General features: G+C 44.8%; 1 protein-coding gene across 1 annotated transcript; it reads left to right on the top strand.

Annotated features, from left to right (window-relative positions):
* Positions 1 to 1765: 1765 nt before the first annotated feature.
* LOC127391753 (ATP-binding cassette sub-family A member 10-like) lies at positions 1766 to 27176 on the top strand. Its single transcript, XM_051634852.1, has 39 exons — positions 1766 to 1864; positions 4711 to 4823; positions 5354 to 5564; positions 5787 to 5945; positions 6606 to 6706; positions 7063 to 7289; positions 7640 to 7778; positions 8307 to 8492; positions 9102 to 9234; positions 9892 to 10063; positions 11087 to 11145; positions 12109 to 12219; positions 12688 to 12863; positions 13192 to 13311; positions 13649 to 13787; positions 14288 to 14378; positions 14945 to 15084; positions 15566 to 15685; positions 16230 to 16389; positions 16677 to 16843; positions 17277 to 17404; positions 17516 to 17653; positions 18487 to 18600; positions 19005 to 19175; positions 19462 to 19575; positions 19746 to 19856; positions 20432 to 20500; positions 21052 to 21143; positions 21866 to 21986; positions 22323 to 22440; positions 22800 to 22891; positions 23613 to 23791; positions 24594 to 24669; positions 25166 to 25260; positions 25833 to 25952; positions 26252 to 26392; positions 26559 to 26638; positions 26732 to 26787; positions 26904 to 27176. The coding sequence occupies exons 1-39, from the start codon at positions 1846 to 1848 to the stop codon at positions 26991 to 26993; spliced, it is 4848 nt and encodes a 1615-aa protein (XP_051490812.1). The 5' UTR covers positions 1766 to 1845; the 3' UTR covers positions 26994 to 27176.
* Positions 27177 to 27650: the final 474 nt, after the last annotated feature.

The following is a 27650-nucleotide window of genomic DNA, read 5'->3' as shown; positions in this document are numbered from 1 at the left end:
GGAAGAAGAAAGAGCTCGTTTATTCTGCTGGGATCTGTGCCCCAGGAGGCTGCTCAGGTGCTTGCTCCAGCATGAGAGACAGTGCTGCTGCTGGTGAGGAGGAGGAGGAGGGGGTTCCACCTCCAGCCCTGCAGGTCGGTGGAGGGCCTAGGAAAATTAAAGGGGTTGTGCCTCAGCTTCCCTGGAGCCCTCAAGGGGAAGGAAAATAACCCCAAAGAAACATAACTTGAACTTTAAAGTTCCCAGGTTTTCAGACCAGTTTTCCTTTAAGTGGTGTGTTAAGGGAACATCTTATTTTTAAGATGTAAAATAATCCCATTCCCTTGTAATGCTTCCCTTAAGAGATCTTCAGAAAGTCCCTAAGTTAGCATGCCGAATTTCTGCTTGCCAAGACCGTTGTGGAACTTTCAGTTCTCCTTTATCCTGCAACATATTGCTTGGAGTGTCCCCCTTGGAGGATTCTGGCTCTGTCCTCAGCCCCTCTCCTCCTCCTGGTAGAGGTGAGTGTTGGTCCTGAGTCCCCTTCTCAGAAATCCCGTGGAGCAGCTACTCAGGGTTCTAATTATAATGACATTTTGAGATGCTTGTGCTCTTTAGCTGCTTTTCAGTGAAGCCCCAACAGGTCACCTTGGTCTGGAATCCCACTTCAGCAGCAGAGTTGGGAGCAGCACCCAGGGCACACAGGATGGGAAACCCCAAGGGGTGCTCAGAGCAGGTGTCATTTTTATGTTAAAATGATTTTTCTGTCCATAACATGCAGGCGTGGATAGGGCTCAAGGTTATGCCAGGAACTGCCAGCACATTTTGGCACAGGGTACATGTCAGAACCGTGGTTTTAGTGAGGAGCAGCCCAGCTACGTGTTTCTGCAGTCAGGAGTTGCTTTCTCCATTTCTTGCTTGTTGCCTGGTGGGAGGTGATGGAGAAAAAGGCTTCACTCCTCTCCTAAGCTCATTCCTCGAAAATGAGTAAATCAGCAGCTGCAGAAGAACTACAGCCTTTTGTTAAGCAACAGCCAGACAGCATTTGGGGTTTTAGTCCTCTCTGATAATCAGATGCAGAGTCCTCAAGCTGTTGAAGTTCTGGGACAGTCAAATTCCTGTAACTACTTCAATTATCACGTGGCTGTGCACCCTTCCAGCTCATTTGGCTTTCCTGATTCATCTGTTTCATCACCTCCCTGTTTTGAATGCAGATCCATTGGAAACTTAGTTTTTGAAAAACAAAAACCCGCAACAAGTTTCATTCTGCTTCCAGCTGCGTGGCAGCTGCTGGAAAAGCCATTCAAAGAAGTGGAAGCTTAAAAAAATAAATAAATTATATATATACTATTAAACCAACAGGAAAAGAGAAACGAGGAATAAAACTCCTGTTGGTCTTGGGTTGCAGGATTCTCCTCTGCAGAGGAAGGAGTGCTTGCTGCCTCGGGCAGGACGGGGAGGAGGTGGTGAAAGTTTCCCTCCTGAGAAGCTTGGGCAGGGATGAGGTTGCTTTGCCAGGCGTGGGGAGCTCAGGGTCGCCCATCTCGGGACACGCAGCTCTCCCGCTGCTGCTTTCCCAGGACCGAGTCAGCCTGGTAGGAACAAGCTGTTATATCCCAGATGATGCACATGTTGTATTCAATACTGCATGATGTAGTGTTACTATCTGCAAGGTCCAGGCCAGCTGGCTGTAGCCATTGCTCCCCTCTTGGGTGGTTGCTCCAAAGGTTGGGAATGCCGGGGGGGGCTCTGACGTCAGGCTGGAGGGGGCATGGCCACGGGAGCTGCTATGGCAGGGAACCCTCCCCAGGGCTGCAAAGAGACAAGGAGCCCAGGCACCTCGGGACTGAAGGAGACCTGTTCCTAATGGAAAACACGTTGCCAGGTAAGGAATTCCGTATTTCCCTTTTTCTTTAAAAAAAGGAAAAATGATACGTGGGGTATTTTCACGCCGCGTCGTGTTTGGTGATGAATGTTTTCCTTACTACCACAGCATTGTGCTGGATGCAGAAGAGCTGTGCTTCCCAGCCCTGTTCTGACAAACACTGAGCTTTGCATCAAAATGTTTACGAGGCAAAGGACCAAAGCTCTTCTGTTTTGCTGGATGTGCTTGGATTTTGATCTTTGCTGCTGATGTACTCTGGCTGTAGGTGAAGAGCCACAGGTTGAGAGTTGGGTCCTCCCTGCTGTGATCCTTCCCTTGACTCCCCCTCCTCCAGCCGTGCCAGCACCAAGGAAGGCTTCTAAAAATGTGGACCCCCCAGAGTTCACCCTCTCTGTATGAACTCAAGTGCTGAGCGTGGACACAGGGCAGCCTTCCAGCTATTTTTCTCGAGTTGAGTCTAGGAAAAAAAATCTTGTTTCAAAAACCAGGTGTGAAAGTGGTCTTGGTACGAACCTGTCGCATATTTATCAGGGCTGCAGAGGGTCCAGATGCAGGTTTTTGTGTTTGCAATACCTGGCAAACAGGAGGGGATGGGGAGAGCATGTTCACCTCTGTACTCCCCACATGCAGGGATTAATTGCTGGCTCTTAGAAAGCAGGTGGCTCCTCCGGGAAGCACAGGATGCATCACATGTTGCTTTCCTTGTAGCATCCAGAGGTTCCTCCTGTCACTGCTCCTGGAGAGCAACTTAACTTGCTTTTAGGTGTTAGTCACAATATGCTCTGTAAAGTTTTTATTACTTGAGGGAGAAGTCTGAGGAGGTGCCAAATAGTAAACCCCTGAGATGGTAAATAAATGAAGTGGTGACATGGGACATGCTTCCTGGGACATCCTCGGGTACAGCAGAGCTGGACACAGGATCCCATGGAAGTGATTGCAGTGCCTGAGGAGTGTGTTCCTGGAGAGCAAGAATTTGGGGTGCATTTACTGAGCCCTGGGAAGGGAAATGCTTCCAGAGACACCCAGTTTTACCAGTGATGCTCTGACTGGTTTGAGGTTTCTCGAACACCTTTGCCTCTAAATAAATTTCTGATGGTTGCATTTGCCTTCTGAATCTGCAGGTTTGAATCTTAGGTCTTGTGGAGGTATCTCTGCTGCTTACGTTTGGTGTGTTTTGGCATCTAACTTCAGTTTTATTCTTCCTGATTAAGTTTGTGCAGCATTTGTAGGCAGCCTCACTTGCTGGGTTCATGTCTCAGGGGTATTTGGGTATTTGCTTCTTGCTTCAAAGGAAAAAGTAAGATTAAAATTGAAAGAAAACTAGTTGTAATTAAAAAAAATATATATATATTTGCTCCATATGTTTTTAATGAAGTGTTTCTTACGTCTGCAGAGATTCAGTGCCATTTTTACAAGACAATCATGTATCATGTTATCCAAAAACTCCAAAGTGAACCTTTGTTTGCTGCCCCAACATCCCGGGCTGGGCAGCTGCTCTCAGCTCACAACAACTGAAATACCTGGGCAAAAAAAAAGCAGCAGCACTTCCTAGAAATCCCTTCCTGTTTACCCTTCATCTCTGCTGCAGGCTGAGCTGGGGAAGCACAGGAGAAAGCTCCAGGCAGGGAAAGCAGAGCACCAAGGAGACAACCTTGTGCTCACAGGCTGAGGGGAAACAGGGATTCTGGATCCATTGCCCCTGGAGTACGTAAATATTTAATTCTTCCAAAAACAAACAATGAAGGGAGCAAAGTAGTGGAATTGTTTATTAACTCCAGCTGCCCAATCCCTGAAATCAGGAAATGATGTCCAAGGGGAAAAGAGCACAATGCGTTTGCTTTGATTTTTTTGTTTTGTTTTGTTTTGTTTCAGCCATTTTAAAGGAGTAAAATACAAAAACATGTTCCGAGATTCCCTCCCCTGCTCTCCTGGGAGGGTTGTGAAATCAGTCACCCTGAAACTGCTGTTGTTCCTGCCCAGGATATTTGCTGCTTGGCCACATGATCAGAGTTGGAGCGGAAATAAATATTCCCCATAAAAATATCCCCCAATAAGCACTCCCTGAGCAGCGCGTGGGAGGATATAAAGAAACACACTGGTGCTTTAATGCTGCTCTGCTCTGGCTATACTGGAGTTGTCATTAGTTATATTAGCATTTGGGTGGAAACATGACAAATCGATCTCTCACCAACTTGTATAAGGGAGACGGTGGCAGCCTCTATCTTAGGCTGCTCTCAGCATTTAACCACGTCCTGGTGGCAGCTGCCTGCCCCTGCAGACCGTGTGTGGAGGGGCAAGTCTGTACTGGTGGTGTTTGAGGGGCTAGTTACAACACCTAGAGCAGATGAGCAGTGGTTTGCCAACAAAACACGTGTCTAAGGTGAGACATAAATTCAGGAGCTGCGGTTGCTGCTGCAGGTCATGTATATTTGAAGTATTTGGAATAACTGCATAAAGAAAACAAAAAAAGTTAAAATTGTTAAAATTTTATTCTATATGCCATTCAGTTCTCACACAGGACAAGATTGGCTTTCCTGTTAATTTTATGTAGGTGAAGAATCGAGCTATAGGCAGTTAAATGCCTTTTTCTAACAAGTCTCTTTGGGATGAAGAAGGATGAACCTGTGCTCATGGAGGAGGCAGCTGAGTCCACCCCAGCTCCCTGTTCCATAGAGTCATCTTGGACTATTTCTTTCACACTTCTTCCTTGTCCAAACTGTAAAATGGAGAAAAGCTCTTAACCTCTGGCATGTTACTCCCTCTGAAGTGGCATCTACCCAAGTAAATAGATTCATTTCCAGTGATCTGTTCTATTCTAAATGAGATTCTTTTCTTTCTCAACCTAGCTGGGAAAATGCAGGGGATATTCAAGAAAGCCTCAAAAATATTTCAGCAAACCCGTGCTCTCCTATGGAAAAATATTCTTCTGGTGTGGAGGATGAAGACAGAAAGTTTTCAGGCAAGTGTCCCTTCTTCCAAAGGGAAGTTAGGATTTCCACTATAAAGGACTTCTACGTTGTGTTGTTTTGGTGCTAGGTGATATCTGAGAAGCCTCAGCTGCTAATGTGGTTCTCTGGAAAATGTCAGCAGTTACACTTCTTCCTGAGACACTGCAACATCACAGCATAATAAGGGCTTGTTACAGGGCTGGCTTGTTCCTTTTGCTTGTTGATCCCATTTCTGCTCTCTACAGAAGAACACAATGTCCAATTCATGATTGCTGGTGTAAAATTATCAGCAGACCTCGTTGGCTCTGGTACTAAGAAAACATGTTTTTCCCTTGGAACATTCCTCATATTTTAAAAATTATTACACCTGTGAACTAGCTCTTCCTCCTTTGCAGACAGAAGGTATTGAGGGCTGGAGGAGCCGGATCCTGCAGCCAGATCAGGGACCCTTCCCATCCAGCACTGAGGACACTTCCCATCCCACCCAACCCCTGAGTCACCCAGCAGCCTCTCACGTTTACATTTCTTTTTTTTCATCTAGGAATGGATTACATCAGGGGTTTTTCTCTTAGTAATACAAATATCATCACTTGGACTGTTCGACGACTTGCATCAAGAAATTCCTTACAGCTTCCTGGGATGGCTGGATGATCCAGCCTTTAATGCCTCGGGAGTCACTCTCGCCTACACCCCTGTCACAAACACCACCAGGAGAATCATGACCAAAGTGGCTTCAGCTTCTGTGTTGAGAGGTAACACTGCTCTGCAGTCCTTGCAGCTGCAGTGCCTGAACCTACCCTCAAAACGTGGGCACCTCAGCCTTCCTTGGGGTGGGTGGAGGGAGAAAAGGAGGAGGAAAATACAGTTTTTAAGGGTACATGGTTCACATGTCTGTGTTGTTGCACGACTGATCAAAGCTTCAGCTGCCGTGGTCTTATGCTTTTTTTCCTTCTTCTTTTTTCTTTTAATGACAGGTATAATAATAGAAGAGGAGGAAAATGAGAAGAAACTGGAAAGAAGAGGGATTTTGGAGGGAGATGTTATTGGTGTTATTTTTAATGATGACTTCTCCTACCACCTCAGATTTCAAAGCTACAGTGTGGTATATCCAAACGATGTCTTCGAACACATCGGTAACAAATCAAACCAGAGAACTTGATTTTTACACTTAAAAGTGCTTTGAAGGATCTCTGTGCTGCCATGGCACTGGGAAGGCATCAAAGCTGGACGTGCTAAGTGCTTCAAGAAGGATACACATTAGAATTTGAGGTTTTGTTTACCTAGAAGGAAATAAATGTCAAGGGGAAAGAATTTTAAGACCACGTACGAATTATCCCTAGACCTTGTTGTCCCTCTTCCTTCTGTGAATTGCCATGTCCTGAAAACCAGCATCGTGTGTGCACTAATGTTCTTCTAACCTACAGTGCATGGACATATAGTTAATATATTAAAACATAAACCTACTCACACATTTGTCCTCACTGCTACTGCTTTGACCAAATGCACCCCTATTTCCTGACTACAAATAGTAAACTCTCCAAAACAAAAAGTAAGTATTTTTATCAGATAAAAATCAAGAGAGCTCTTCAGTTGATGACCAAAAGAAAGTATTTTGCTGAGAGCTGATCTTGGAAAATGGAAATGACAGGGAAAGGCTGAGTAAAACCAGATCCTCATTTCCAGATTCTTTAGGTCAACTACATTTTCAACCTCTCACGTATAGATAAGTGTATATATAGATATATCTGGGATTATCTAGATCAAATTCTTAGTTGTGTTTTCCTTTCCCACAGATATCTGCTACAATTACTCATCCATTTACTGCAAAGTTCCTTTGTACTGGTATGGAGGTTTCCTCTCTGTGCAGTCCAGCATTGATGCAGCAGTCATAGAAGTAAGTGTGATCATGATGGAAAATGTTTTCTGTTCATTCCAGAGTTATCTGTAAACTTAAAAAAACCAACAACAATGAAAAACAAACAAACAAAACCCCAAACTAGTTAATTTTCTCTGATTATTAACTTTTTTAATACACAGTGTGATTCAGAAGCTAGAAGAATGATGGATCATTCTCATGGCTCAAGGGCAGTGTTTATTACAAGGCAATACAAAAATATTGAGGTTATTTGCCACTTAGAAATGTCACATTGTTATTGACAAACTAACCACCACAAAGCGTAGGAAAACCTGTTCTGATGTTGGCTGCATCATCACAGAAAGTCAAATTAAAGGGTAACTTCTTCTCTTCAGGTGAAAACCAACCATTCTGTCTGGGAAGAGATGAAGTCAATTAGCGGCGTTCGGCTGAAATCACCCCTCTTGAGACCTGTGTATAAACTGAATTATGTCTGGATCATTATTTACATGATATTGTGTTTCTCCCCCTATATGTACTTTTTATCAGTGAAAGTTCTAAGAGAGAAAAAGAAGCTCAAGGTGTTAATGAGAGCAATGGGTTTGCAAGACACCGCGTTCTGGTAAGTCTTGTAGAAGTAAATGGTGTCGTTACAGGAATTACGTTATCTTGTGTATTTAGGATATACAAGATGTAGCTCACAGGATGGATGTGGTCTGGTACCAGTGCTCAGCTGGGAAGCACTAATTGCCCCTGCCCCATGCCTAACCCAAGGGCTGGGGCTCTCTAATGCCAATTTTACATGTTGCTGAAGACAAGGATATTTGTACCTTTCCCATCTGGAAACTGGAAATGGAAGCATATTTGGGAATTCTGAAGTACTTGAATCAAAAAGAATGTGTCATGTTCTGGCCATGCAATGGCAAATGCTGTCATATCCAGAGTTAAAAATAACTGTGCCCTCATTTCTAGGCTGTCCTGGAGTTTGCTGTACATCTTTTACATCTCAGTAACGTCCATTCTGCTGACACTGATCACCATCCGAGGGATCATCTATGATCACAGCTTTTCTGAAATATACTTTTTTTACTTCTTTTATGGCATAGCATCTGTAAGTTGGCTTCTGCATTCTTAAATGTTGCATTCTCCTTTTTTTTTTTTCCCATTTGCTAATCAAATTATGTAAAACTCTAAGATCCTGGAGTGCTGTAGGGCTGGGAATTGTATGAGAAGATAACAAAAACTTTGCTTCTGGGATTTCTTGGTATAATTTGTAGGCTGATATGTCCCTCCCGTTATATTTTTGGGACATCCTGACTGGAAATCAGAGTAAAGAGAGGTGCTGACAGCAGAATGGATGGGAAGGCTGATGCTGTGTGTCTCTGGGGCCAGGGCTTCCTCCTTGAGTCTTGGGAGGCCAAGAGGGGTCTGACTGTCTGCCCCTCGAGACCTGCCCCAAACATCAGAGCTGTCTGCTGAGCTACACAAGGCTTCAGCTCTGCCACGTGCATCTGTAGGGGACAACTGAAACTCAGCTGAGTCTCTAATAGTGTTTTTCATGTAAATTTTCAAGGGGTTTTCTTTTTTTTAATTGCCAGCAGAAATGCATCCTGCTAACTACTGCTCTTCTCTGCTGCAGATTCACTTCTGTTTCATGCTCAGCTCATTGTTAAAGCAGCCAAATATTGTCATTTTTGTGGCCTTTGCCCATCACATCATCTTTGGACTGCTGGGCTTTTTGACATTGTTTGAAAAACTGCCATCTTCTTTGGAATGGATTTTTAATCTTTTCAGCCCTTTCGCCTTTACAGTTGGCATCTCAAAGGTATGTTCAAAATAAAGCCTGCACACCATAAAAGTTCAACCCACAGCAAATATCTGCAGACTTGTACCAGGGAACAGCAGCTGCCACTCAGAATCTGCATTGCCACAACGACCCAATCATGCCCCTCTGCCCAAGGTACTTTGTAAAAAGAAAACTTGACTCCAAAAAGTATGTGCTAAGTCATAATAAATATATTTAGACTCTCAATTACATCATGAACTTTAGCAGCTCTGTATTACAATACACTTTGTTCTCTGGAACCTGGTTGCAGCAATGGGATGTGTCTGGTGGGTGCCAAGATGTGCAAGAACTGTGAGGTCTTGCAGTGCTGCCCCATCAAATATTGTGTGCATCTCCCTTCTGGTGTAGTAACTTCTTCTGCAGAATGATTCATTCAGCTGACTGAAGCACTTCTGATAGTTGTGGTCATAATAAAATATTGCCTTGTTTGGAAATGGTGTCACAATCACGGGTGGGCAGGTGTTCCTGGTGAAGACGGTTGTGAAGACTCAGCTCTGGTTTGCACGTAGTATTTCTGGCTGAAGGAAGAGTTGCATCTGACTTGTGGTTTTTTTTTTGTTTGTTTGTTTGTTTGTTTTTTTCCCCTAGATGGTTAAATTACAAAAAGCCAGATCAGCCTTTACACCAGAATTGCACCCTTCCTTTCACCTGTACTTCATCCTGAGCCTTGACAGTGTCTTGTATTTCCTCTTGGCCATCTACTTTGATAAGGTTTTGCCGGGTAAGTAGAATGTGGGGGGAAAAAATGCAAAGAAATTTGTATTTTTCTTCTATGATCCTCTCCCCTCATAGCAGAAAAGGGGTCAAAGAAATGGTGGGATAGAGCTGAGAACACTGTCGTCTGTGTGGAGCAACCAAAATGTGTCCTGGGAGGGAGCTGGTCAGGTTTTGTGTGGCATCTTAACAACAATGAGCTGTTCATGGTACCTGGGGGGCTGAAAACTCCATTTGCTGTATTGCTTGGGAAAAACTGGTTGGGAAGAATCCCATTTTCCCTGAATCAGGGTGCATGTAGCTACTTCACTGGGCCCTGCCTCAAAAACAGGCTCTGAAAGGGACATCAAATCTTGCAGTGAGGCACTGAGATCCTTTACATCTACTGCAGCAGCCTTAACCACCAGGTTTAACAGGATGTTGTTGGATTTGACCTGATTGCCCTGTAACTTCTGGGCCAAAGAGGTGGTCAGTGAGGTGTTTGCTTTGGTTGCTCCCCAGCTGCACTGACAGCTCTGGATGAGTGGACAACTGCAGAATTCACCAACCCTTTTATGCTGCTGTGTCCTCCAGCTGTGGAGGAAGAGATGGTTGGATGTGGCATCTATCAAAGCTGACGTAGCAGCTTTTGGTTGATATTTCACCTTCTTTGTTTCTGAATCAGGCAAGTATGGAGTACCATACCCACCTACGTTCTTCCTGAGACCATCATACTGGTTCAGGCCCAGGAGCAGGTTCATGGGGGTAGGAGCTGGTGGTGAGAGCAGCCACGATCCCATCCTCAGCAGCAACACAGAGCCAATGCCTCCAGGCTTCCATGGGAAGGAAGCAATCAGGTAATCAGGCATGAGAAGCAGAATGCTGCACTTTGTATTGACTCTAGAGAGCACAGCTGCATTGCACTGCTGAAAGTTAGACTGAGCTGGCAACGTATACAGGTTAATGCACAAAAAGAGGGGTTTGTCCAGTGTTCTGCTCTGCTCCAAAGGTGGATTTGAACATTTAGAGGACATGGTGCATCTTATGTGCCAAGGACTGACTTGCTGCCCAGCAATTCACTCCTTGCAGAGCAGCAGCAGTGACTGTTCCCTTTCACCACTGTCTCTAGGGACAAGGCTGCTGGTGTGTGCTGCAGAAGATGCTGCTATTTGCATCCTCATGGGGCCAGTCTGGCCCATTGCTGTTGCTGCCCACTGCTTATTACTAGAAAGTAAATATAAACCTACTAAAATAAGAGGTCAATGCTTTCAATGATATAGGCACATATTTTCATAAATTCATAGAATGGTTTGAGTTGGAAGGGACCTTAAAGACTGTTTAGTTCCAACCCCCTGCATGGGCAGGGACACCTCCCAGCAGCCCAGGTTGCTCCAAGCCCCATCCAACCTGCCCTTCAACACTTCCAGGGATGGGGCAGCCACAGCTTCTCTGGGCAACCTGTTCCAGTGTCTCACCACCCTCATAATAAAGAATTTCCTCCTAATGTCTACAGGCAAGGAGGGGAAACAAATAGGCTCAATGACACCCGTTCCACTGGTGCAGAAGCAAAGCTGACTGAGGGGACCTGAGCAGTGCCACCAAGCAGCAGGGCCTCCCACTTCATTCACTAAGTGTTTGCTGAGTTTGACCTTGGAACCTTTTAAACACCTTTCAGAGAAGAACATTAGTTAATTCTGGCTTAAAGTGTGCAAAAAATGAATGATATAAAGCAAATAATACCTGATGGTAGTGAGCAGGACCAGATTGAGGAGGAGGCTGAGAAATATTCTTCCAATGCTTTTCACAGGTTACTTTGAAGAAGATAAAACACACCAAAATTGTCAGACTCAATACTAACAGTTTGTTTACCTTTTCTTTAGACTAAACAATATTCAAAAAATCTACAAGAAGAAGGGCAAGAGAACCGAAGCTTTAAGGGGTAAGAGAGGTTTGGATATTCTTTTAATTTCACTTTTCACTAGATATGAACCCAAACCGTTTTGAAACATACTGGATGTACTTCATTCTGTCTCCAGCACTGTTAAAATGCATTCTGCAATGGTTATTTCTCCTGGGGTGAATTACTGGCAAATTTCTGCCAGGTTTACCTTCCTGTTCACTCCAGGAAATTTACTATTTGGTTTTTTTTGCACCAGCAGAAGTGTCCTTAAAAGCTGTGGTTTTGCAGCCATGAACCACTCTAAAAATCACCTTTTAGACCTCCCTCTCAAAAAGTAAACTCTTCTGGGCAAACAAAATTATTTCTCTGGTCACTGGCTGGGAGCCAAGTCCACTGTTGCTGGCTGACCAGTGCCCTGCAAGCACTTGTTCCTCTGCCAGCTACAGGTGTGCAAGTAGCTGGCATAGTTGTGGGATGTTTATTAAATGCTTTTGTTTAAACAGAACTGCAAGTGACACTGAAAATATCATAAGGGTCTCAAAGGTTTATGGTGAGTTAAAAAACACACAAACAAAACAACCCACAAAAAATTGTGTTGGTTGGTTGTTTGGTTGTTTTTAAAAGAAATGAGGAAGTCAACATCTGGCTACTTTGAAATAACTCTTGACATTTCGACTGTTGGAAAGGCCATGGGGTCTTCTCTTTCTGGGGACTCTCTTGAGCCATGCTGAACCAAGAGATTATGAACCTCCTAGAAAACAGAAGCCAAAATTCTTTAGTTATTGAAGTTAATACACTCATCCCTCAGTTCAATCAGGTCATGAAAGCAAGTTCCTTGGCTTAGTCTAACTTCTGGAGGTGCAACACATGGCTTTGGATCTGTGTTTTTTCCTCTCATCTTCAAAAGAAATGTCACCCCCTGGCCACACCTGGCAGCAAGCTACGAGTTTAAGGCTGTTTCTTTCAAACTTCCATCCCCATCTTATCCTATTTCTGTTCTAGGTTTGTCCTTAAATATCTATGAAGGGCAGATCACTGCATTACTTGGCCACAGTGGATCTGGAAAAACTGCTCTCTTACACATGCTTGGTGGATTTTCCAAGCCTTCAGCAGGTAAGGGGATGGACTTGAATGCTGAAGAGTTTTTTCAAGTGTAAAGGGGTAAAGATAAGGAAAATCAGGTTTCCTCTCAGTTATTCAGACTGGCTCATTGACAGTGCAGATTTGCTCCTTCAGTATGAGCTTCAGGGCTGTGTCCCTTGTGGATACACTCCTGTGGGCATGAGTGGTTCTTTCTCCATCTGGATGGCCTGATGTTTCCCACGAGCTGCATATCCATAGGAAACACATTTTAGTTCTTAGGAGATTTGGTGCTCTACAATATTTTTGAATAGTATTAAAGCTCTGGACAACAAAAAGTCATTTTGCTTTTTTTTAAATTATTTTTTATTATTATTTTTTAAATTTTTAAAATAAATAAAAACCACTCAAGAAACACCCAGAGTGCTGGAATTAAGGTCAAAGGTATGAACACACAGCAGTCTACAGGATGCAATTTGCTTCATTCATTCCTCTGTGCAGGTTCTGCAATGATCTACAACTACAAAGTGTCTGAAGTACAGGATATGGAAGGAATTCAGGCAACAGTTGGGATTTGCCCCCAACTGAATTTGCATTTTGAAGCCTTAACAGTGAAGGAAAACTTGAGAACTTTTGCTCTTATCAAAGGGATTCACTGGAAGGAAGTTGAGCAAGAGGTTGGTATGTGCTTCTCAGGCACTGTCCTCTATTTTACAGCATCTAGGACACCTTGAACTTTTCTGTAAAAAAGTTGACAAGGAGCATCTTGTTCTGTAGAAACGAGAACAGCCCTCGCTTAGGGGAGAAGTGTTTTTTTCCATTTTTTCTTATCTTTGTGTTGTAAGAATTTTAAGTCAGATTTGCAGTACTTATCTCTAAACAAAGCTATTCAAAGTACATCATTTTAAAACCCTGGAGTTTTGCTCCCCTGCACTGTGTGTGGCCACACAAGAGTTAAAATGCAGTGTTATGGAAATCTAACTCTCACCTTTGTGTACTGCCAAGGTGCAGAAAGTTCTCGTGATGTTGGACCTCACTGACCTTCAGGACATCCGTGCTGATACTCTGAGCGGGGGACAAAAGAGAAAATTGTCCCTTGGAATTGCAATTCTAGGGAATCCCCAGGTAGGAACTGGTCGTGTTTACACACACACAACGTGCACTGCTGTAGCAGTTTTGCACTTTGATTTGGCACACAGACATTTGTACCTTTCCCCTGGCACTCCAAGCCTGCTGACCTACTAATTCACTTGGCTGCTGGAAGGATGGAGGAATCTTGGTCAGTGATAATTGTATTCTAAATGAAAAGGGTAATATTGTAATAGGAGAAAGAGCAATAGAAATGGCTGATACTTGAGGATGTGTTTTATTCTTAGAGCGAGATCATCAAAAGCATGAGATGAGATAAACAAAGAAGTGCAGGCTTGGAGACATGGAGGTCTGATCTCATTGTCCTTTGCAGGTGTTGCTTTTAGATGAGCCGACTCTGGGGCTGGATCCCTGCTCCAGACACCACATCTGGAGCCTTCTGAAGGAACGCCAGGCTGGACGCGTGACACTCTTCACCACCCAGTCCATGGAGGAGGCTGATGCTCATGCTGGTGAGCCCAGATTCTGACACTGGGGTTGACTCTGGTTTGAAAACTGGCTTCCCATTGCAGAGGGGGGGCTGCCACGATGTCATCTGTGCTCGCTGGACACATTTTGTCTGATAGTGACCACTCAGCCTGGGCTGGGCAAAGGCACAAACTGGATGCCATGCCCTTCCAAGGCCTTGCTCGTGTTCTGCCTCAGGGTGTAGCAGCTGCATGTTGTCTGGGTGTACCACTAGTAATGATACTGTTTGAATTAGTATCTTCCACATTTCCTTATTGCTCCCAGGCAATAGGGAATTTTCCACAAGCCTGCAAGAATACAAAATTAAAAGATTAACCTTGGTGCTTAGGCAACGGTTCAAAAAGAAAAAAGCCTTCAGCTCTGGCCTGGTTTTGTTCCTCTCAATTTGATTATAAAAATGTCTGAGTTCAGAAGGAGCAGAGTGAGGTCAGCCTAGAGCACTGCTGTAAATCCCCCTAAATCCTTTGTATTCCTGCTGCCTTAGATCGGAAAGCTTTCCTCTCCAAGGGGAGATTACAGTGTGTTGGCTCATCTCTGTACTTGAAGAGAAAATGGGGGATTGGCTATCACTTAAGGTAAGTCCTTCTCTTTTTGGTCATCACTCTCTTTAAGAGAAGCTTCTAGTTGTATTTTCTCATAGAGCCTGTGTCTCTATATAGAGTTTCTTCGACAATTCATTTTAGAAAACTTTTGAGGCTGCCAAAATTATCTTGCCTCGGGCAGCAAGCTGCTTTGCCTTGGAGCCCAGTCCTGAAAGCTCTGGGCATGGAGTTAACATGACTTTGCAACCTCCTTCCCAGCCAAAAGGGGACCAGGACAAGACAAACTGCAATTCCCACATACTCTGTGGTGCCAGAGTGACGTACAACAGCTTTAATGTAAAGTTGTTTTTCTCTGGATTTTAATTTCTGTCTTCTTGGTTTAGCAGTGCTGGCCAGGATCATGGTTCTGAACCTCAACTATTTCTCACATGCGTGGCAAAACCAGGGGCACTGCAGATGTCTGTAAACATTCCCACTGAAATGCTGCCCAGTTTGGGGGGGTTCCCTATGGCTTGAAGAACCACTGCTGGCTTTGTATTTTAAATGGATCCTGTGTGTGTGTTTTTTATATTATAGCAATTGTTTTTTGATACAAACAGGATGCAGATAAATGACCTGTGTGATCCTGAGCTTGCATCATCCCTGGTCAGGCAGTATGTCCCTGGTGCTGTGCTCAAGGGGCAGAAGAGGGGTGAGCTCTGCTATATGCTGCCTCTGGAAAACACAGACAGCTTCCCAGGTAAGAAAAGCCTGTCGTGCCAGGGTTTAAAGGGAAACAGCAGAAAAGCCAAGTTGCTGTGAAGGGAATAGCTCTGTTCCCTTGTCCATTCTGCATGGGATTCAGAAGCCCAGAGCTGCTAAACATCTGCCTTAAAGAAAGATCCAATAGTCATGCTAATATCAATACTGATATTTATCAATATCAAATTGTATTGATATCAATACTGCAGATGAACAAGAAAATCCACTGACTGATCTACAAACTAAAATCCACTGAGTCTCCTCTGGTTTCAGGATGAGGTTTCTCCCACCAGGGTGTCCCATAGTAATCAAGAAATCTGACTTTCCTCTACAGAGCATGATAATTTTGCTGTGGCTTCTAAGTTATGGAAATTAGTTATATTAATGCTAAAAAGTACAACATTAATGATGCCAGTGTGAGCTTCTGCTCAACACTAGCCTTGCTGGTTGGGCTTAGTCTGGCTGCTTCTGTCGTGCAGATCTGTTCAGCCACCTGGAGAGCAGCCTTTCACAGGGGGTTGTTAACTATGAGGTTAGCAGGACAACCCTGCAAGATGTCTTCCTGAAGCTGGAGGGTGAGGAAGCCATCGGTCAAGAAGGTAAAACAGTGATTCTAATTTATAAGTGTGGTATGACTAAGATTCCATATATATATACATTTTAATTTAATACCTAGTGAGTTTCTGTTAAATGTGGATTTTGGTAGGTCATGAGTTGCAGTTCATTCAGCCTTGCTTTAGTGAAGGATATCTTCTTGGAGAAGTCTAGATGATTCAGTCTTGACTTCCCACGGGCTTTTAAGCACATGAATTGAGAATGATGTTGGGAGGGTATTTACCTTTGAAGGGTGAGCTGCCCAGACCAGGAGGTGGGAAGAGATAAACCAGCCAGAACGTATTTCACAAGGCCCAGTGAAGACACTGGATGTGTTGCCATACAAGCCCAGGTTGTATGGTCTGAATTCACCAATCTAAACTAAGTTCTGGGTAAATTATGGCCCCTTTTCTCTGCCCTTATTTCTTCTCTGGCTAAAAAAAGCAAAGCCTTCCTCTCTTCAGAAGATCCTTGTTGATTGTTTGCAATTAAAATGTGTCCTTTGAACGCTCTTTGTGGATAATGGGATTTCTCATGGTGAACATGCAGAAGATGGAGAGCTGGAGGAGAGGGCCCAAAGGCTGCAGGTGTTCTCGGAGCAGGGCAGCATGGCAGTGAGTGGGATGGAGCTCTGGAGGCAGCAAGTCTGTGCCATCGGGAGGGTTCGCTTCCTCAAGCTGAAGCAAGAAGGAAAGTTCCTCAGGTCCATGTACGTACAGCAGATCTCACCCACTCTGCAGTCATGCTGGCTTGGTGCTTCCCAAAGGATTTGATTGTTCCCTGGAGTGGCTGTGGGAATAGTGGTGGGAAACGTTTGGAAGCTAAGAATTAGGTGGGAAATGTTGGGAAGCTGCAGTAATAAGGGCAGTTACAATTTACTGGCAGAGCTCTGAATTGCTTAAGTCTGAAACTTCCCCGTGCCCTTTGCAACATAAAACACATAATTAATCAAAGGTGGAGTTCCCTGGAGCTACTCATGGTCTGTTTTCCATCTAGGTTGCTGTTCTTTGGAATATTTATCCTTCCAATACTCACGCTTTTCATGGGATTCCAACTGTGGGAGACTTCCAGTGGCTGGGAAATCTTAGCAAGCTCATATTTTCTTTCCACTGAAGATAAAACTCAAAATAAGCTGACAAATCTCCTCATCCTCAATGATACAGGTGAAGAAGAATATGTGATGTTGATTCACTTTCTGCACCACTCTGAGACCTCTTAGAGTTGATAGACCCACCTTGCCTTACTCTTCTTGTATGTTCCTTTATGTATTTGTGGCTTTGGGAAGTGTTTTCTTTTGAGAAAAAGCAAATCTAGTTTTAATGTTGATAACTGAATAGCTGATATTTAAAAGAGTAATGAACCAGACAAATTAAAAATAAAAAGCAAGAAACAAACATGGAAACATACACTGGTTTTAACCAGTTTAATTAAAATAGAAAAAAAAAAAGTAGACAATATAGGTTTGCTTAGATTCTGATTTATTTTTAACATACCTCTGCTTTGCAACTGGGAGCTTGTCTGTAAGAAACTTTATATTAAAAAACAAACAAACCCAAAATGTAATTATTCTAATTTCTGTTCTTAACCTGATTTCAGGATCAGAAATTGAGGATATTATCACTGCTTTGAAGACTCAAAACATAATGCCAGAAATGACTCTTGAGAAAAACATCACAAGCATTCCACTACACAATGGAGCTATAAAAATATCCCTGCAAGACAAGGTGCCTGATTCCCTCTGTTCTTTGTCCTGGCTTTTCTCTGAAGCCCTGGCTGGGCTCTGCTCCTCCTCACACCCTTCCTGGAGGTACCACCTTTCACTCTTTTATCTCCAGAGCTACCGATTCACAGTCATGTGCAGTGCAGAACCTGTCAACTGCTTCCCTACGCTTATCAATATCCTCAGCAACACCCTCCTCAGGCTCTTCAATTCCACAGCTCGTATCCGCATCTGGAGTGACCCCTTTGACAACGTGAGTGTCCTGCCTTTCCCAGTGACAATTCATTGGAATAGCTAGGATCACAGAATCATAGAATGGTTTGGGTTGGAAGGGCCTTAAAGATCATCTAGATCCAACCCCCTGCATGGGCAGGGACACCTCCCAGCAGCCCAGGCTGCTCCAAGCCCCATCCAACCTGCCCTTCAACACTGCCAGGGATGGGGCAGCCACAGCTTCCCTGGGCAACCTGTTCCAGTGTCTCACCACCCTCACACTAAAGAATTTCTTTCCTAATGGCTAATCTAAATCTCTCCTCTTCAAGTTTTAATCCACTACCCCTTGTGCTCTCACTACATGATGATTAGGACTGGATGGGTTGGAAGTGTGGTTGGGTGAGCAGCCTCCAAGGGTTGGGGTCAGTGGTCCAACTGCTGGCTGGTTCCTGGGGGCACTAATCAGGGCAACTTAAAGAGAATTTCTTCTGCAGTGTTTAAGAGCTCTGTAGGGTTTCAATGCCATCAGACATGTAAGCTTGTGCTACATGGCAATATTGTAGGAGTGCAACAGTAACATGTGTAAACCTCATGTTTCTTCTGTGTACATTTTTCAGGAATCAGGATCAAAGAGTTGGCCTCTATCCCCAACAATTTACAGCAATTCCAGTACTTTTTTGCAAATTTTAAGATGTTGTGGGGTTTGTTTTTTGGGCTTTTTTAATTGCCTTGTTTTGTGTTCCTAAACACAAGTGACTCACCAGAAGTGTTACTGCTCACTCGCATGTTTGCCCACCCTGTGAGCATCAGGCCAGCCAGATTTTCCCGGGGCAGCTGCTCGTTAGTGATGACTTCTGAATTTCTCTTCCACAGGCAAAAACCCCAGAAATAAGGACTGAATTTTTTTTATTCTGCCTAAGCTACATGATGATTTTGGCTGCTGGTTTGCCACCTCAATTCGTGGTGAGCAGCAGGGAGGATTACAAGGTAAGAAGTGAGTCTTGTCCAAGACGCGAATTAAATGCCACCTCCCTGGATAGCAGCTGGTGTGCCCGTGGGCTGGCTGGGGTTCCTGGGGAGGGTGCTGGAAGAAATACAGCCACACGAGTGCCAGGTTGTACCAAAGCACACGACCCTGGATCTTGGGGATTCAGCTTGGGCTCAGACAGTTTGGGTGTTAATCAAGATTTTGGTGTCAGGAGGGTTTGTGTTGGTTTTTTTCTTCCTTTTGACGAACGATGTGGTTTCTTTAAACAACAGTAAAGCTAACAAGGAATGGAAAGCGTTTGGAAGGGAGAGGAAGACTCAACCAGGGAAGGGAGGAGGAGGGAAGAGCAGGAATGATGCTTTGGGCTCAGCTCAGTCACCCCCCTCTCCCCTTTGCTTCCCAGCTCCAGGCCCGTGCCCAGCTGCGGCTGGCGGGGCTCTTCCCCTCGGCGTACTGGTGCGGGCAGGCGCTGGTGGACGTCCCCGTGTTCTGGGTCCTGGTGTGCCTCATGTTTGGGGTGGTGCTACTCTTCAACCACTTCTGCCCCTTGCAGGCCAGCAGCCTGCTGACCATGGTGAGCTCTTGGTGTGGGGGAAAATGGGCAGACACAACCCCCCTCCCTCCTTTCACTGTGAGCTTTTGCATGAAATATTTTAAACAAAAACAAGCTGCTCTGGGCAGGTTTTCGCATCCCCACGGCCATCTCCTACTCATAGAACTGTATTTTAGAATCATAGAATGGTTTGCATTTGAAGGGACCTTAAAGATCATCAGGTTCCAACCCCCCTGCATGGGCAGGGACACCTCCCACTAGACCAGGTTGCTCCAAGCCCCACTGACATCAGTCTCTCTCTCTCTAGGCCCTTTGTGCCCTTGGCTATGGAGTCTCTCTTGTCCTCCTCGTCTATATAATCGCCTTTAAATTTCGCACGGGACGAAACAATCGATACATTTGGTCTTTCATCTTTGTTCTGGTAAGTGAAGTGAATCTTCACTCCGAAGGGTTTGATTTACACATCTTGCCACTTGAGGTTTTGCTTCAAATATCCTGGTGTTCAGCAGAATAACCCAAATCGGTGGCAAAGAGCACATTTTTTAGCAACAATGCATCAATACTGGAAGTACTTTTTCTGCTTTATTCCAGGTGAATTTCACTCTCTTTGTGTTCAGTGAACTAGTTGAAACACTTCACTTGATCTTCTCTATTTTGATTCCTGTGTTTCCACTGCTGGGCTGGTTGCTCTTCTCTACACCAGTAAGTAAACATGTCCTACTAAATTAAATAATGGTCCTAATGGTGCAAACTGAAAAAGCAAGGTGTGCTTTCCAAATTGCTTATCTCAAAATTCCAACTGTCAAAAGGCAAAGAAGGAGATGAAATCAGAAGAAAAAAAGGTCCAGGCTGGGGAATGAGAGTGGACCAAGATTTGACTTGTTAATCCTTTGTTTGATAGTTTTGGTTTGTTTAGTTACACAAAGCTGTTCTGATGACTACTTTGGCAGGCAAGGTAGATGGGAGGAGAAGGTGGTGGAGTGGGAAGACCTGGAGGGATGAAGGGAGCTGACAGAAGCAGGTGGAAGGGAAATGATAGGAAAGGTCAACATAACCTGGCTGATTTGAGGCACCTCTGAATTAGCTGTAGCCAAGAAAGGCACAGCTCTTTGAGGCAGTGTGATCACCAAAAAATAAATACAGATCAAGGCTGCTTAATCCCTTCCTGCAGAACATCTAAGCATCCCTACATCCCACGCCTGCTCCAACCCTGCACTGAGGCACACGGTGCCAAGGAATTTTTCTAATTGACTGATTTTTATTTCTTTTTATTGTAGCATTACTCAGCATTTCATGATGTGGATCTTTCTGAGTCCTGGAATCCCATCTTTGTAGCTGTCTTTGCAGTAAGCAGCAATTTGATGATGGTTGTTTAAGAAAGGATGACTGCTGTAAGGATTTGCACTGAGCTTGTATGACTCTCCTCATAAAGAAATCATGGGTTATGTGGTAAAAGTTTCACATGAAGTGTTGGCAGGGGAGGTACATCCCAGTGAGCAAAGGCTTGTGTCTCCTGTGACCCCTGGATGCTGCACCATATGTGGGAAAATGGTGGGGGGATTAAGTGGAGCTCATGTATAAGGCAGAGCTATTATTAATCAGCTCATCAGTCTAATGGTGCTTCTACAAAAGAAAGATGTGGTGTCTGATCCTGTAGGATGTTTGTTGGGGTGCAGGTTGTCTGAGCTAAAACTGCAGTATCAAGTCAAGGCTTTTGTGGATAATCTCCGTATGAGATGGAAATGTATGAAAAGCATTAATTTAATTTCATCCCCTTTTGGACCTTTTCAATAGCTGAAGTAAATGAGAGAGGTCCCTGCAGCCCCTTGTAATTAAAATCAACCGAGTGTGTTGTTACCTTGTCTCCATACAAACCTAATCCATTACTGTTTTTCAGCCTTACATCCACTGTGTGATTTTTGCTTTTCTCTTGCGCTGTTTGGAGATGAGAAGTGGAGAAGCTGTCACCAGACTTGACCCCATCTTCAGGTGTGTCCTGGGCAGCCGGGGTGCCCTGGGTACCCCAGTCTACAGGGTGGGCTCTACTGGACCCTCCTGGCTCCCCCCTGGCAGCAGGAGGGAACTTCAAAGTGTGGGTAAAACCTGTGGTTTTAGTTCTAGCCAGGTTATTTGGAGAGGAGGGAACTGACAATGAAGGGAGGGATTTCTTTATTCCTTTGGGTCGTTGCAGTTTCTGACTTTACTTGCTGGAGTTTCCCTTAATGTGTCTGGAGGCAAATTCCCACCCAGAGGGTTGCAACAGAAGGTCTGCTGGACTGCAGTGTCCAGGAGAGGGGGGAAAAAAAAAAGGCTTTAAGCTTTTTTTTTAATGGAGCTTCATAGCTGAGGTGTCAGGACATCTCACTACAGCTGGCTACATGAATAGCTGCAAATTGAAACCCAATGTTTTCATTTATTGTCAAATGTGTCAGTAATGCTCTCTGCAGGATAGAGACTTTCTTGAAAGCTTTGTCAGGCTGAGGTCATCTGCTGCCTGCTCTCTGCTTATCTGCTGCTAACAGTGTGTGATTGACCACCCAAGTCGTGTGGGAGAAGATCTGTGAAAACTATTGAATTGTCACCAGTTGGGAACAGCTCCCTCAATTCTAATAAAGTTTGCACTGGTGCTGCCCTGGGAATAAACTGGTAAAACCAAGCCTTTTTGGAAGTGATTCCTGGTGACACCACCTGTCCTCCTCCTTTGCTTGTAGGATCCAGCAGAGGAGACCAGTTGCCCACCAGAACCAGGACCACCCTGGGGAGGAGTCCCCAGAAGTCCAGGCAGAGAGGGAGAGGGTGAGGAGCGCAATGGGCTCCCGGCAGCAGGAGGAGGTGAAACCTTCTGGCTTCTTTTCTCCTTCATTCTCTCTCTTTCGGTCTGTCTCTGCTTTCTTAGCTCATGCACTTATTATTTACTGATCTAGTGTCCAAGTGAGCATCTCACCACCCAGCCCATGGTGCCCCTGGCAGATGAGGGCAGTTAGCTAGTGCTAAGTTTTTATTCCAGTTCTGCTTTTTTCCTCCCACCACCCTGGCCCTGTTGCTCTGTTTCCTGATTTTTAATTTAGACATTTTCTCTGTAAAGAGTCACACTCAATGGTAAGGACAGATGAGCTGTCTTATGTGGAAAGAAGAGAGTTTTCACTTCCCACTGTCATCTCTTCACAGGAACCAATTATCATTGTCAACTGTTTGCGCAAGGAATATGAAGACACAAAAGCCAGTTCCATCTTCAAGAAAAAGAAGAAAGTTGCCATCAAAAACCTCTCTTTTACTGTCAAAAAAGGTTCAAGTATTTTGCTGCATTCCTTATAAATGACTAAAATCTAATGTGAAGGTCACATTTGGAGACCATACTTTTGTTAGAACCTTCTTGTGTTCAACCAGACCCAACAGATCTGCACTTCTGTATTCATAGTTTAATTTATTGGGATAAATTAATGAACAAGCCTTTCTTCTACCATACTTTGAGATGTTGCCTAGCACACAGGGAAGGGGGTCATGTTAACAATAATAAAGATTGTTAATATATTAATTACTGCAATGTTATGATGTTAAATATATATGTTAACATATAATAAAATATGTATTATTGTTAATAAGTGAATAACTGTTAATAATAGAGCTCTTGCATATTTGTTCCAGGAGAAGTATTAGGTCTGCTAGGACCCAACGGAGCTGGAAAAAGCACAACTATAAACCTGATTTCTGGAGATAAAGCAGCAACTGCTGGTGAGGTGGGTGATTCTTTTGGAGCATTTGGGGGTTGATCTCGATGCCTTTATAAATGCAGGATGTGATAAGGAGAGCTGGCGATGCTGCCCTTAATTCAGGGAATTTATGCACATGTAACCCCGGGTATTTACAGAGGAAGAAAGTGTTGATTTGCTCAAAGCATGTTTGAGTTGTCACCAAAATCAGTGTTACAGGTTGAAGGGTTTGAGCTACACAAAATCTTCACTGTGCATTTGAAACCCATCGTGACATTTCACAAGCCTCGTAAGAAATGTTGACATCTTAGAAGTAATAAAGCTCTTCATCAACAGCCTTGCAAAACCAGGAAATTGAAAACGAATGTGGACAGGGTTGGGCGAGTAACAATCTATCAGTTAATTATGTGCAGGATGATTAATGACGTGCGGGGGGAGGGGACATGCCATTGCTGTGACAGACTTGGGACTGAATGTCTGGAATAGAAAAGTACTATTAGCAAAAGATAGTCTCATGTTGGTACTATTGGTAGTAAATACTATTTGCGTTTGTAAAAACCTTGTCCTGGATTCAGGGGAGCAGAAGCTGTGGGAGATGAAGATGATCACTCCAGTGATCCTGGTCTTCCAATGTGCTAATGAGGTTCCTCACAACGCAGGAGGAAATCTGACCGTGTTTCCAGGGGGTTTGTTGATTCACCCTGGAATCACACACTCCAGCCTAGGGGAGGCATGTGTGTTTGTGCAGGTGCTGCTCAAGGGCTGGGATGCAGCTGCCTCCTCCCCCAGGCCAGGCAGCCTGGGGCTCCTGGGCTGCTGCCCACAGCAGGACCCCCTCTGGCCAGACCTCACCGTGCTCCAGCACCTGGAGACCTACGCTGCCGTCAGAGGGATGCGGAGGGAAGATGCAGCTGCTACCATCAGCCGGTACAAATGATTGTAGCTTTCAGTTCTGCCTCTCTCCAGAGGCACAGGGCAGGGAAAGGTTTGTCTGCTGCCCAGTGTGATTAGCAGACAGCACCTTCAATGCCTTTTCACCTTGGGGAGGTGGCATCTCCGGGTTGTTTAGCCTGGAGAACAGAAGGCTCCTTCACAGTTGCCTTCCAGGCCTTGCAGGAAATCTGGGGAGGGGTTTTTTACATGGGCTTGTAGTGAGAGGACAAGGGAAAATGGATTAAAACTGGAAGAGGGGAGATTTAGGAATTCTTCAGTGTGAGGGTGGTGAGACACCAGCTCAGGCTGCCCCGGGAAGCTGTGGCTGCCCCATCCCTGGCAGTGTTGAAGGGCAGGTTGGATGGGGCTTGGAGCAGCCTGGGCTGGTGGGAGGTGTCCCTGCCCATGAAGGGGGGTTGGAACTCTATGATCTTTAAGGTCCCTTCCAACCCAAACTATTCTATGATTCTGGTGAGATCATCTACTTTATACTGTTCTTGATCCCTTGGCAATGAAGATTTTAACCCTAGTTTATCTAGAACACTTCAGAAAAAAATTAAACTTGCTCCAGTCATGGTCAGTTGCACGAGTAACTCACTTTTCTCATTAGCTCCAAACTTGAGTTTCTGCAAAAAGTCCTTAATTTACCCTCTGAGCTAGGAGTAAAATCAACAAGTAACCCAAGGTGATGTGTATCAGCCATAACATGTATGTTAGTCCTTGGCTTCTCAGTAGCCCTGACCACAGCAATAGCAGAGATAGTCATTTCAGTATTTTTCCTTTCCATTCCCCACAGCATAGCAACAGCCTTGGATCTCCAGAAGCATTTAAAAACCCCAGCTAGGAGGTTATCTGCAGGAGAATCCAGAAAGGTACATGTTAGATTTGTGTCTGGTACTTGGGCAAATGCTGCTCTTTCATATTTGAACATGGTGCCCAGAAAACCTTCAGCAGATTGGGGTTCCTGGCATGATTTGTCCTCATCAATAGCTTTTGAATCCAGCCTGGCAGGATCTGCCTCTCCCCTTTCCACACTCTCTCACATTGTGTGTTTAATAAATTCTATTCACAAATTGGATTTACAAGCTAACCACCTCTTCATGCCCCACCATGTGCATCCACCAGTAAATGGGATGGAAATCCACCTTTAGATCTTTGGTAGGCCCTGGGATTTTTGGGGAAAGCTAATCTGGGGAGAATAAAATGTTTAAAAAGAACACCTGAGGTGGGTTTTTTGAACCCTTGCTTCTCCAACATTTTGGATTTTCAGCTTCTAAAAGGTTTCCAGGGAACAAGATGTAGCAGGACAACTGCCAGTTTCACAGGTAAGTAAGGGGAGACCTGACCCCTTTGTCTTTCCTCTTTCAGCTGTCTTTTGCACTGAGTGTCCTGGGAGATCCAACAGTGATGCTCTGGGATGAGCCATCAGCAGGCATGGACCCGAAGGGGCAGCACCATATGTGGTGAGAGGCCAGAGAGGCATGTTCTACCAGAACTGAGATGTGTAGAACAGACTTAATAGGATGGTCTGACCCTCCTTATTGTACTATTGGGCAGGCAAAGAGCTTCTGCCTCAGTGGCCGAGTACGTCTGTGTTTCCCTTTTTCCTGATGCACAGAGGGTGAGGTACCACTCACCAAACTCCTTTACGTGCAATTTTAATGGGTGGGCACAAAAAAATTATGAGTAGATGCCAGTGGAACTCATGCACTTGGTACAAAAGGCAAAACTTCCTGTTTCCTTCAGAACGAGAAAAAATATAAGTAGTTCTTCCCTTTCATCAATCAACCACTGTGCTTGCTCTAGCTTTTCATAAACTGTTTACACTGAAAGTGTAGAATTTAGAGGGATGCTGAATGACAAATGGCAACATAGCATTGGCACGTTCTCTCCAAGCAAGATAACTAAATTATTTTACATAGCCATCCACTTTTTTATATAGTTTTATCCTTTCAGTTGTTTTTCTGGGAGGGAAACACAAACCAGGTTGTCTTTGGTTATTCCTCGGAAGTCACTGCTACCCCTCTGTTCCCAGGAAAGTGATTCAGATGGCCATGAAAGGCAAGGAGCAGGCAGCCATCCTCAGCACACACGACCTGGAGGAGGCAGCAGCCATGTGTGACCGGGTGGCCATCCTGGTGTCGGGGCAGCTACGGTGGGCGCTGGGGTGGCATTGCTCACCAGGATGCCCCCTGATTTTCTCTGGGGTTTTGCATGGGGTTGTTTGGGTTTGGTTGTTGTTTGGTTTGTTGTTTTTTTTCCTCCTCTTATTTTAATAGAAAATGTTGGTTTGGGTTGTCCCAAGTGTGTAACAGTGTTGTGAGGAGGGAGGTTGTTTCAGGAGCAGAGTATGAGCAGCTGATGGATAAGAGGATGTACATCTGCTGCTCATACACAGTGATTGCTTTGCTTGCTGCTTACAATGATTTGAGCTCTGCTTTCCCTCCTCCGCAGGTTCATCGGCTCCCTTGAAGACCTGAAGAGTAAGTTTGGCACAAGTTACCACCTAGAGGTCAAAGTGAAGGACGCGGGGCAAAGCGATGCCCTCCACGCTGAAATCCTGCGCCTCTTCCCGCACGTGGCTCGACAAGAAAGGTCCCTACCCTGCTCAGCCAGCTCAAACTCGTGCTGGGACACCCTGTTCCTCCTACTGACCCTGCTCAATAATTTTCCTGGGGCTACAATAACCCTACAAGCATCCCCTAAAAATCTTGGTGCTGATTCACAAAATGATGAATTATTTTTTAAATTACATTTTCAGGACCACTTCTTTGTTGATCTACAAGGTACCCATGGAAGATGCTCTGCCTCTGTCCCGGTCTTTCTCCAAGCTAGAAGCAGGTAAAAGGAAACAATCAATCAAAGTATGAAGGTTGCCTTCAAATTGATCGTAAGGATTTGTTTTTTAAGGATGCCTTCTCCATCCCTCCACAGCTAAGCAGAATTTCAGGCTGGAGGAGTACAGCTTGTCACTGCACACTTTGCAACAGGTATGTTGGTGTAGAAGTTACAGTTCAAAAGAATACAGTTTCAAAAGAAGAAATAGCCTGTGACCCAGTGTAGGTCCTTGGCAATAACGGGGCTGTTTCTGCTGTGGCTTGTGTAGGTGTTTGTGGACCTCACCCGGGACCCAGAGGAGCACAACCTGGATCCTGTGTGTGACAGGGCTGTGGAGTGGAGACTCCTTCATCCCTGAGCCCTTGGAGCCACAAAGGAGAATATTCAGTGTATTTCATCAGTGTTACTGATATCTGGGATCGGGTGCAGCCTAAGGGTGGGGCTACCCATGTCACAACACATACTGCTCTGCAGCTTTTCTGCCTCACAAAGAAAAAAAGAATAGTTATTTTAATAAATAAAGCCTTTATCTTTGGACAAATCGATGCCTGCCATTCATCTGTACCCCTGCTCAGACTGACTCAAGAAGATTTGCTGTGCTGAGGAACAACCCTGCTGGGCTGAATTGCTGGTCCCGAGGCAGTGAGAAATCTTTGCAAGCTCAGAGGAGGCTCTGAAACCCTCACTCATAGCCTGCCAGGGCTACCCTTAAATAATAAGTAAAGAAGATCATATAAAATAGGAACTCCCTGCATTCAGGCAGGCAGGTGCTTCCCCTGGTACCCTAGCATCCTGGTCCCCAGCAGCCCCAGCCTCTGGGAAAGGCTGGGCTGGAGACCCACAGGAGGATGGGGCAGTGCCATCCTATGGGACAGACACAGCAGCAAGACCCTCGGCCACACCATGAGCCTCATGTGGATGGTGCTGGCCCTGCAGGTACAGGTGGTGCAGGTTTGGTACAGGCAATGCAGACAGGGATGATGCAGGTGGGCTGCGCCTGTGTAGGCAATGTAGG

The sequence above is a fragment of the Apus apus genome, chromosome 17, assembly GCF_020740795.1.
Source record: "Apus apus isolate bApuApu2 chromosome 17, bApuApu2.pri.cur, whole genome shotgun sequence".
In the NCBI taxonomy this organism is placed as follows: Eukaryota; Metazoa; Chordata; class Aves; order Apodiformes; family Apodidae; genus Apus; species Apus apus.
This window is presented reverse-complemented; position numbering and strand designations above follow the sequence as displayed.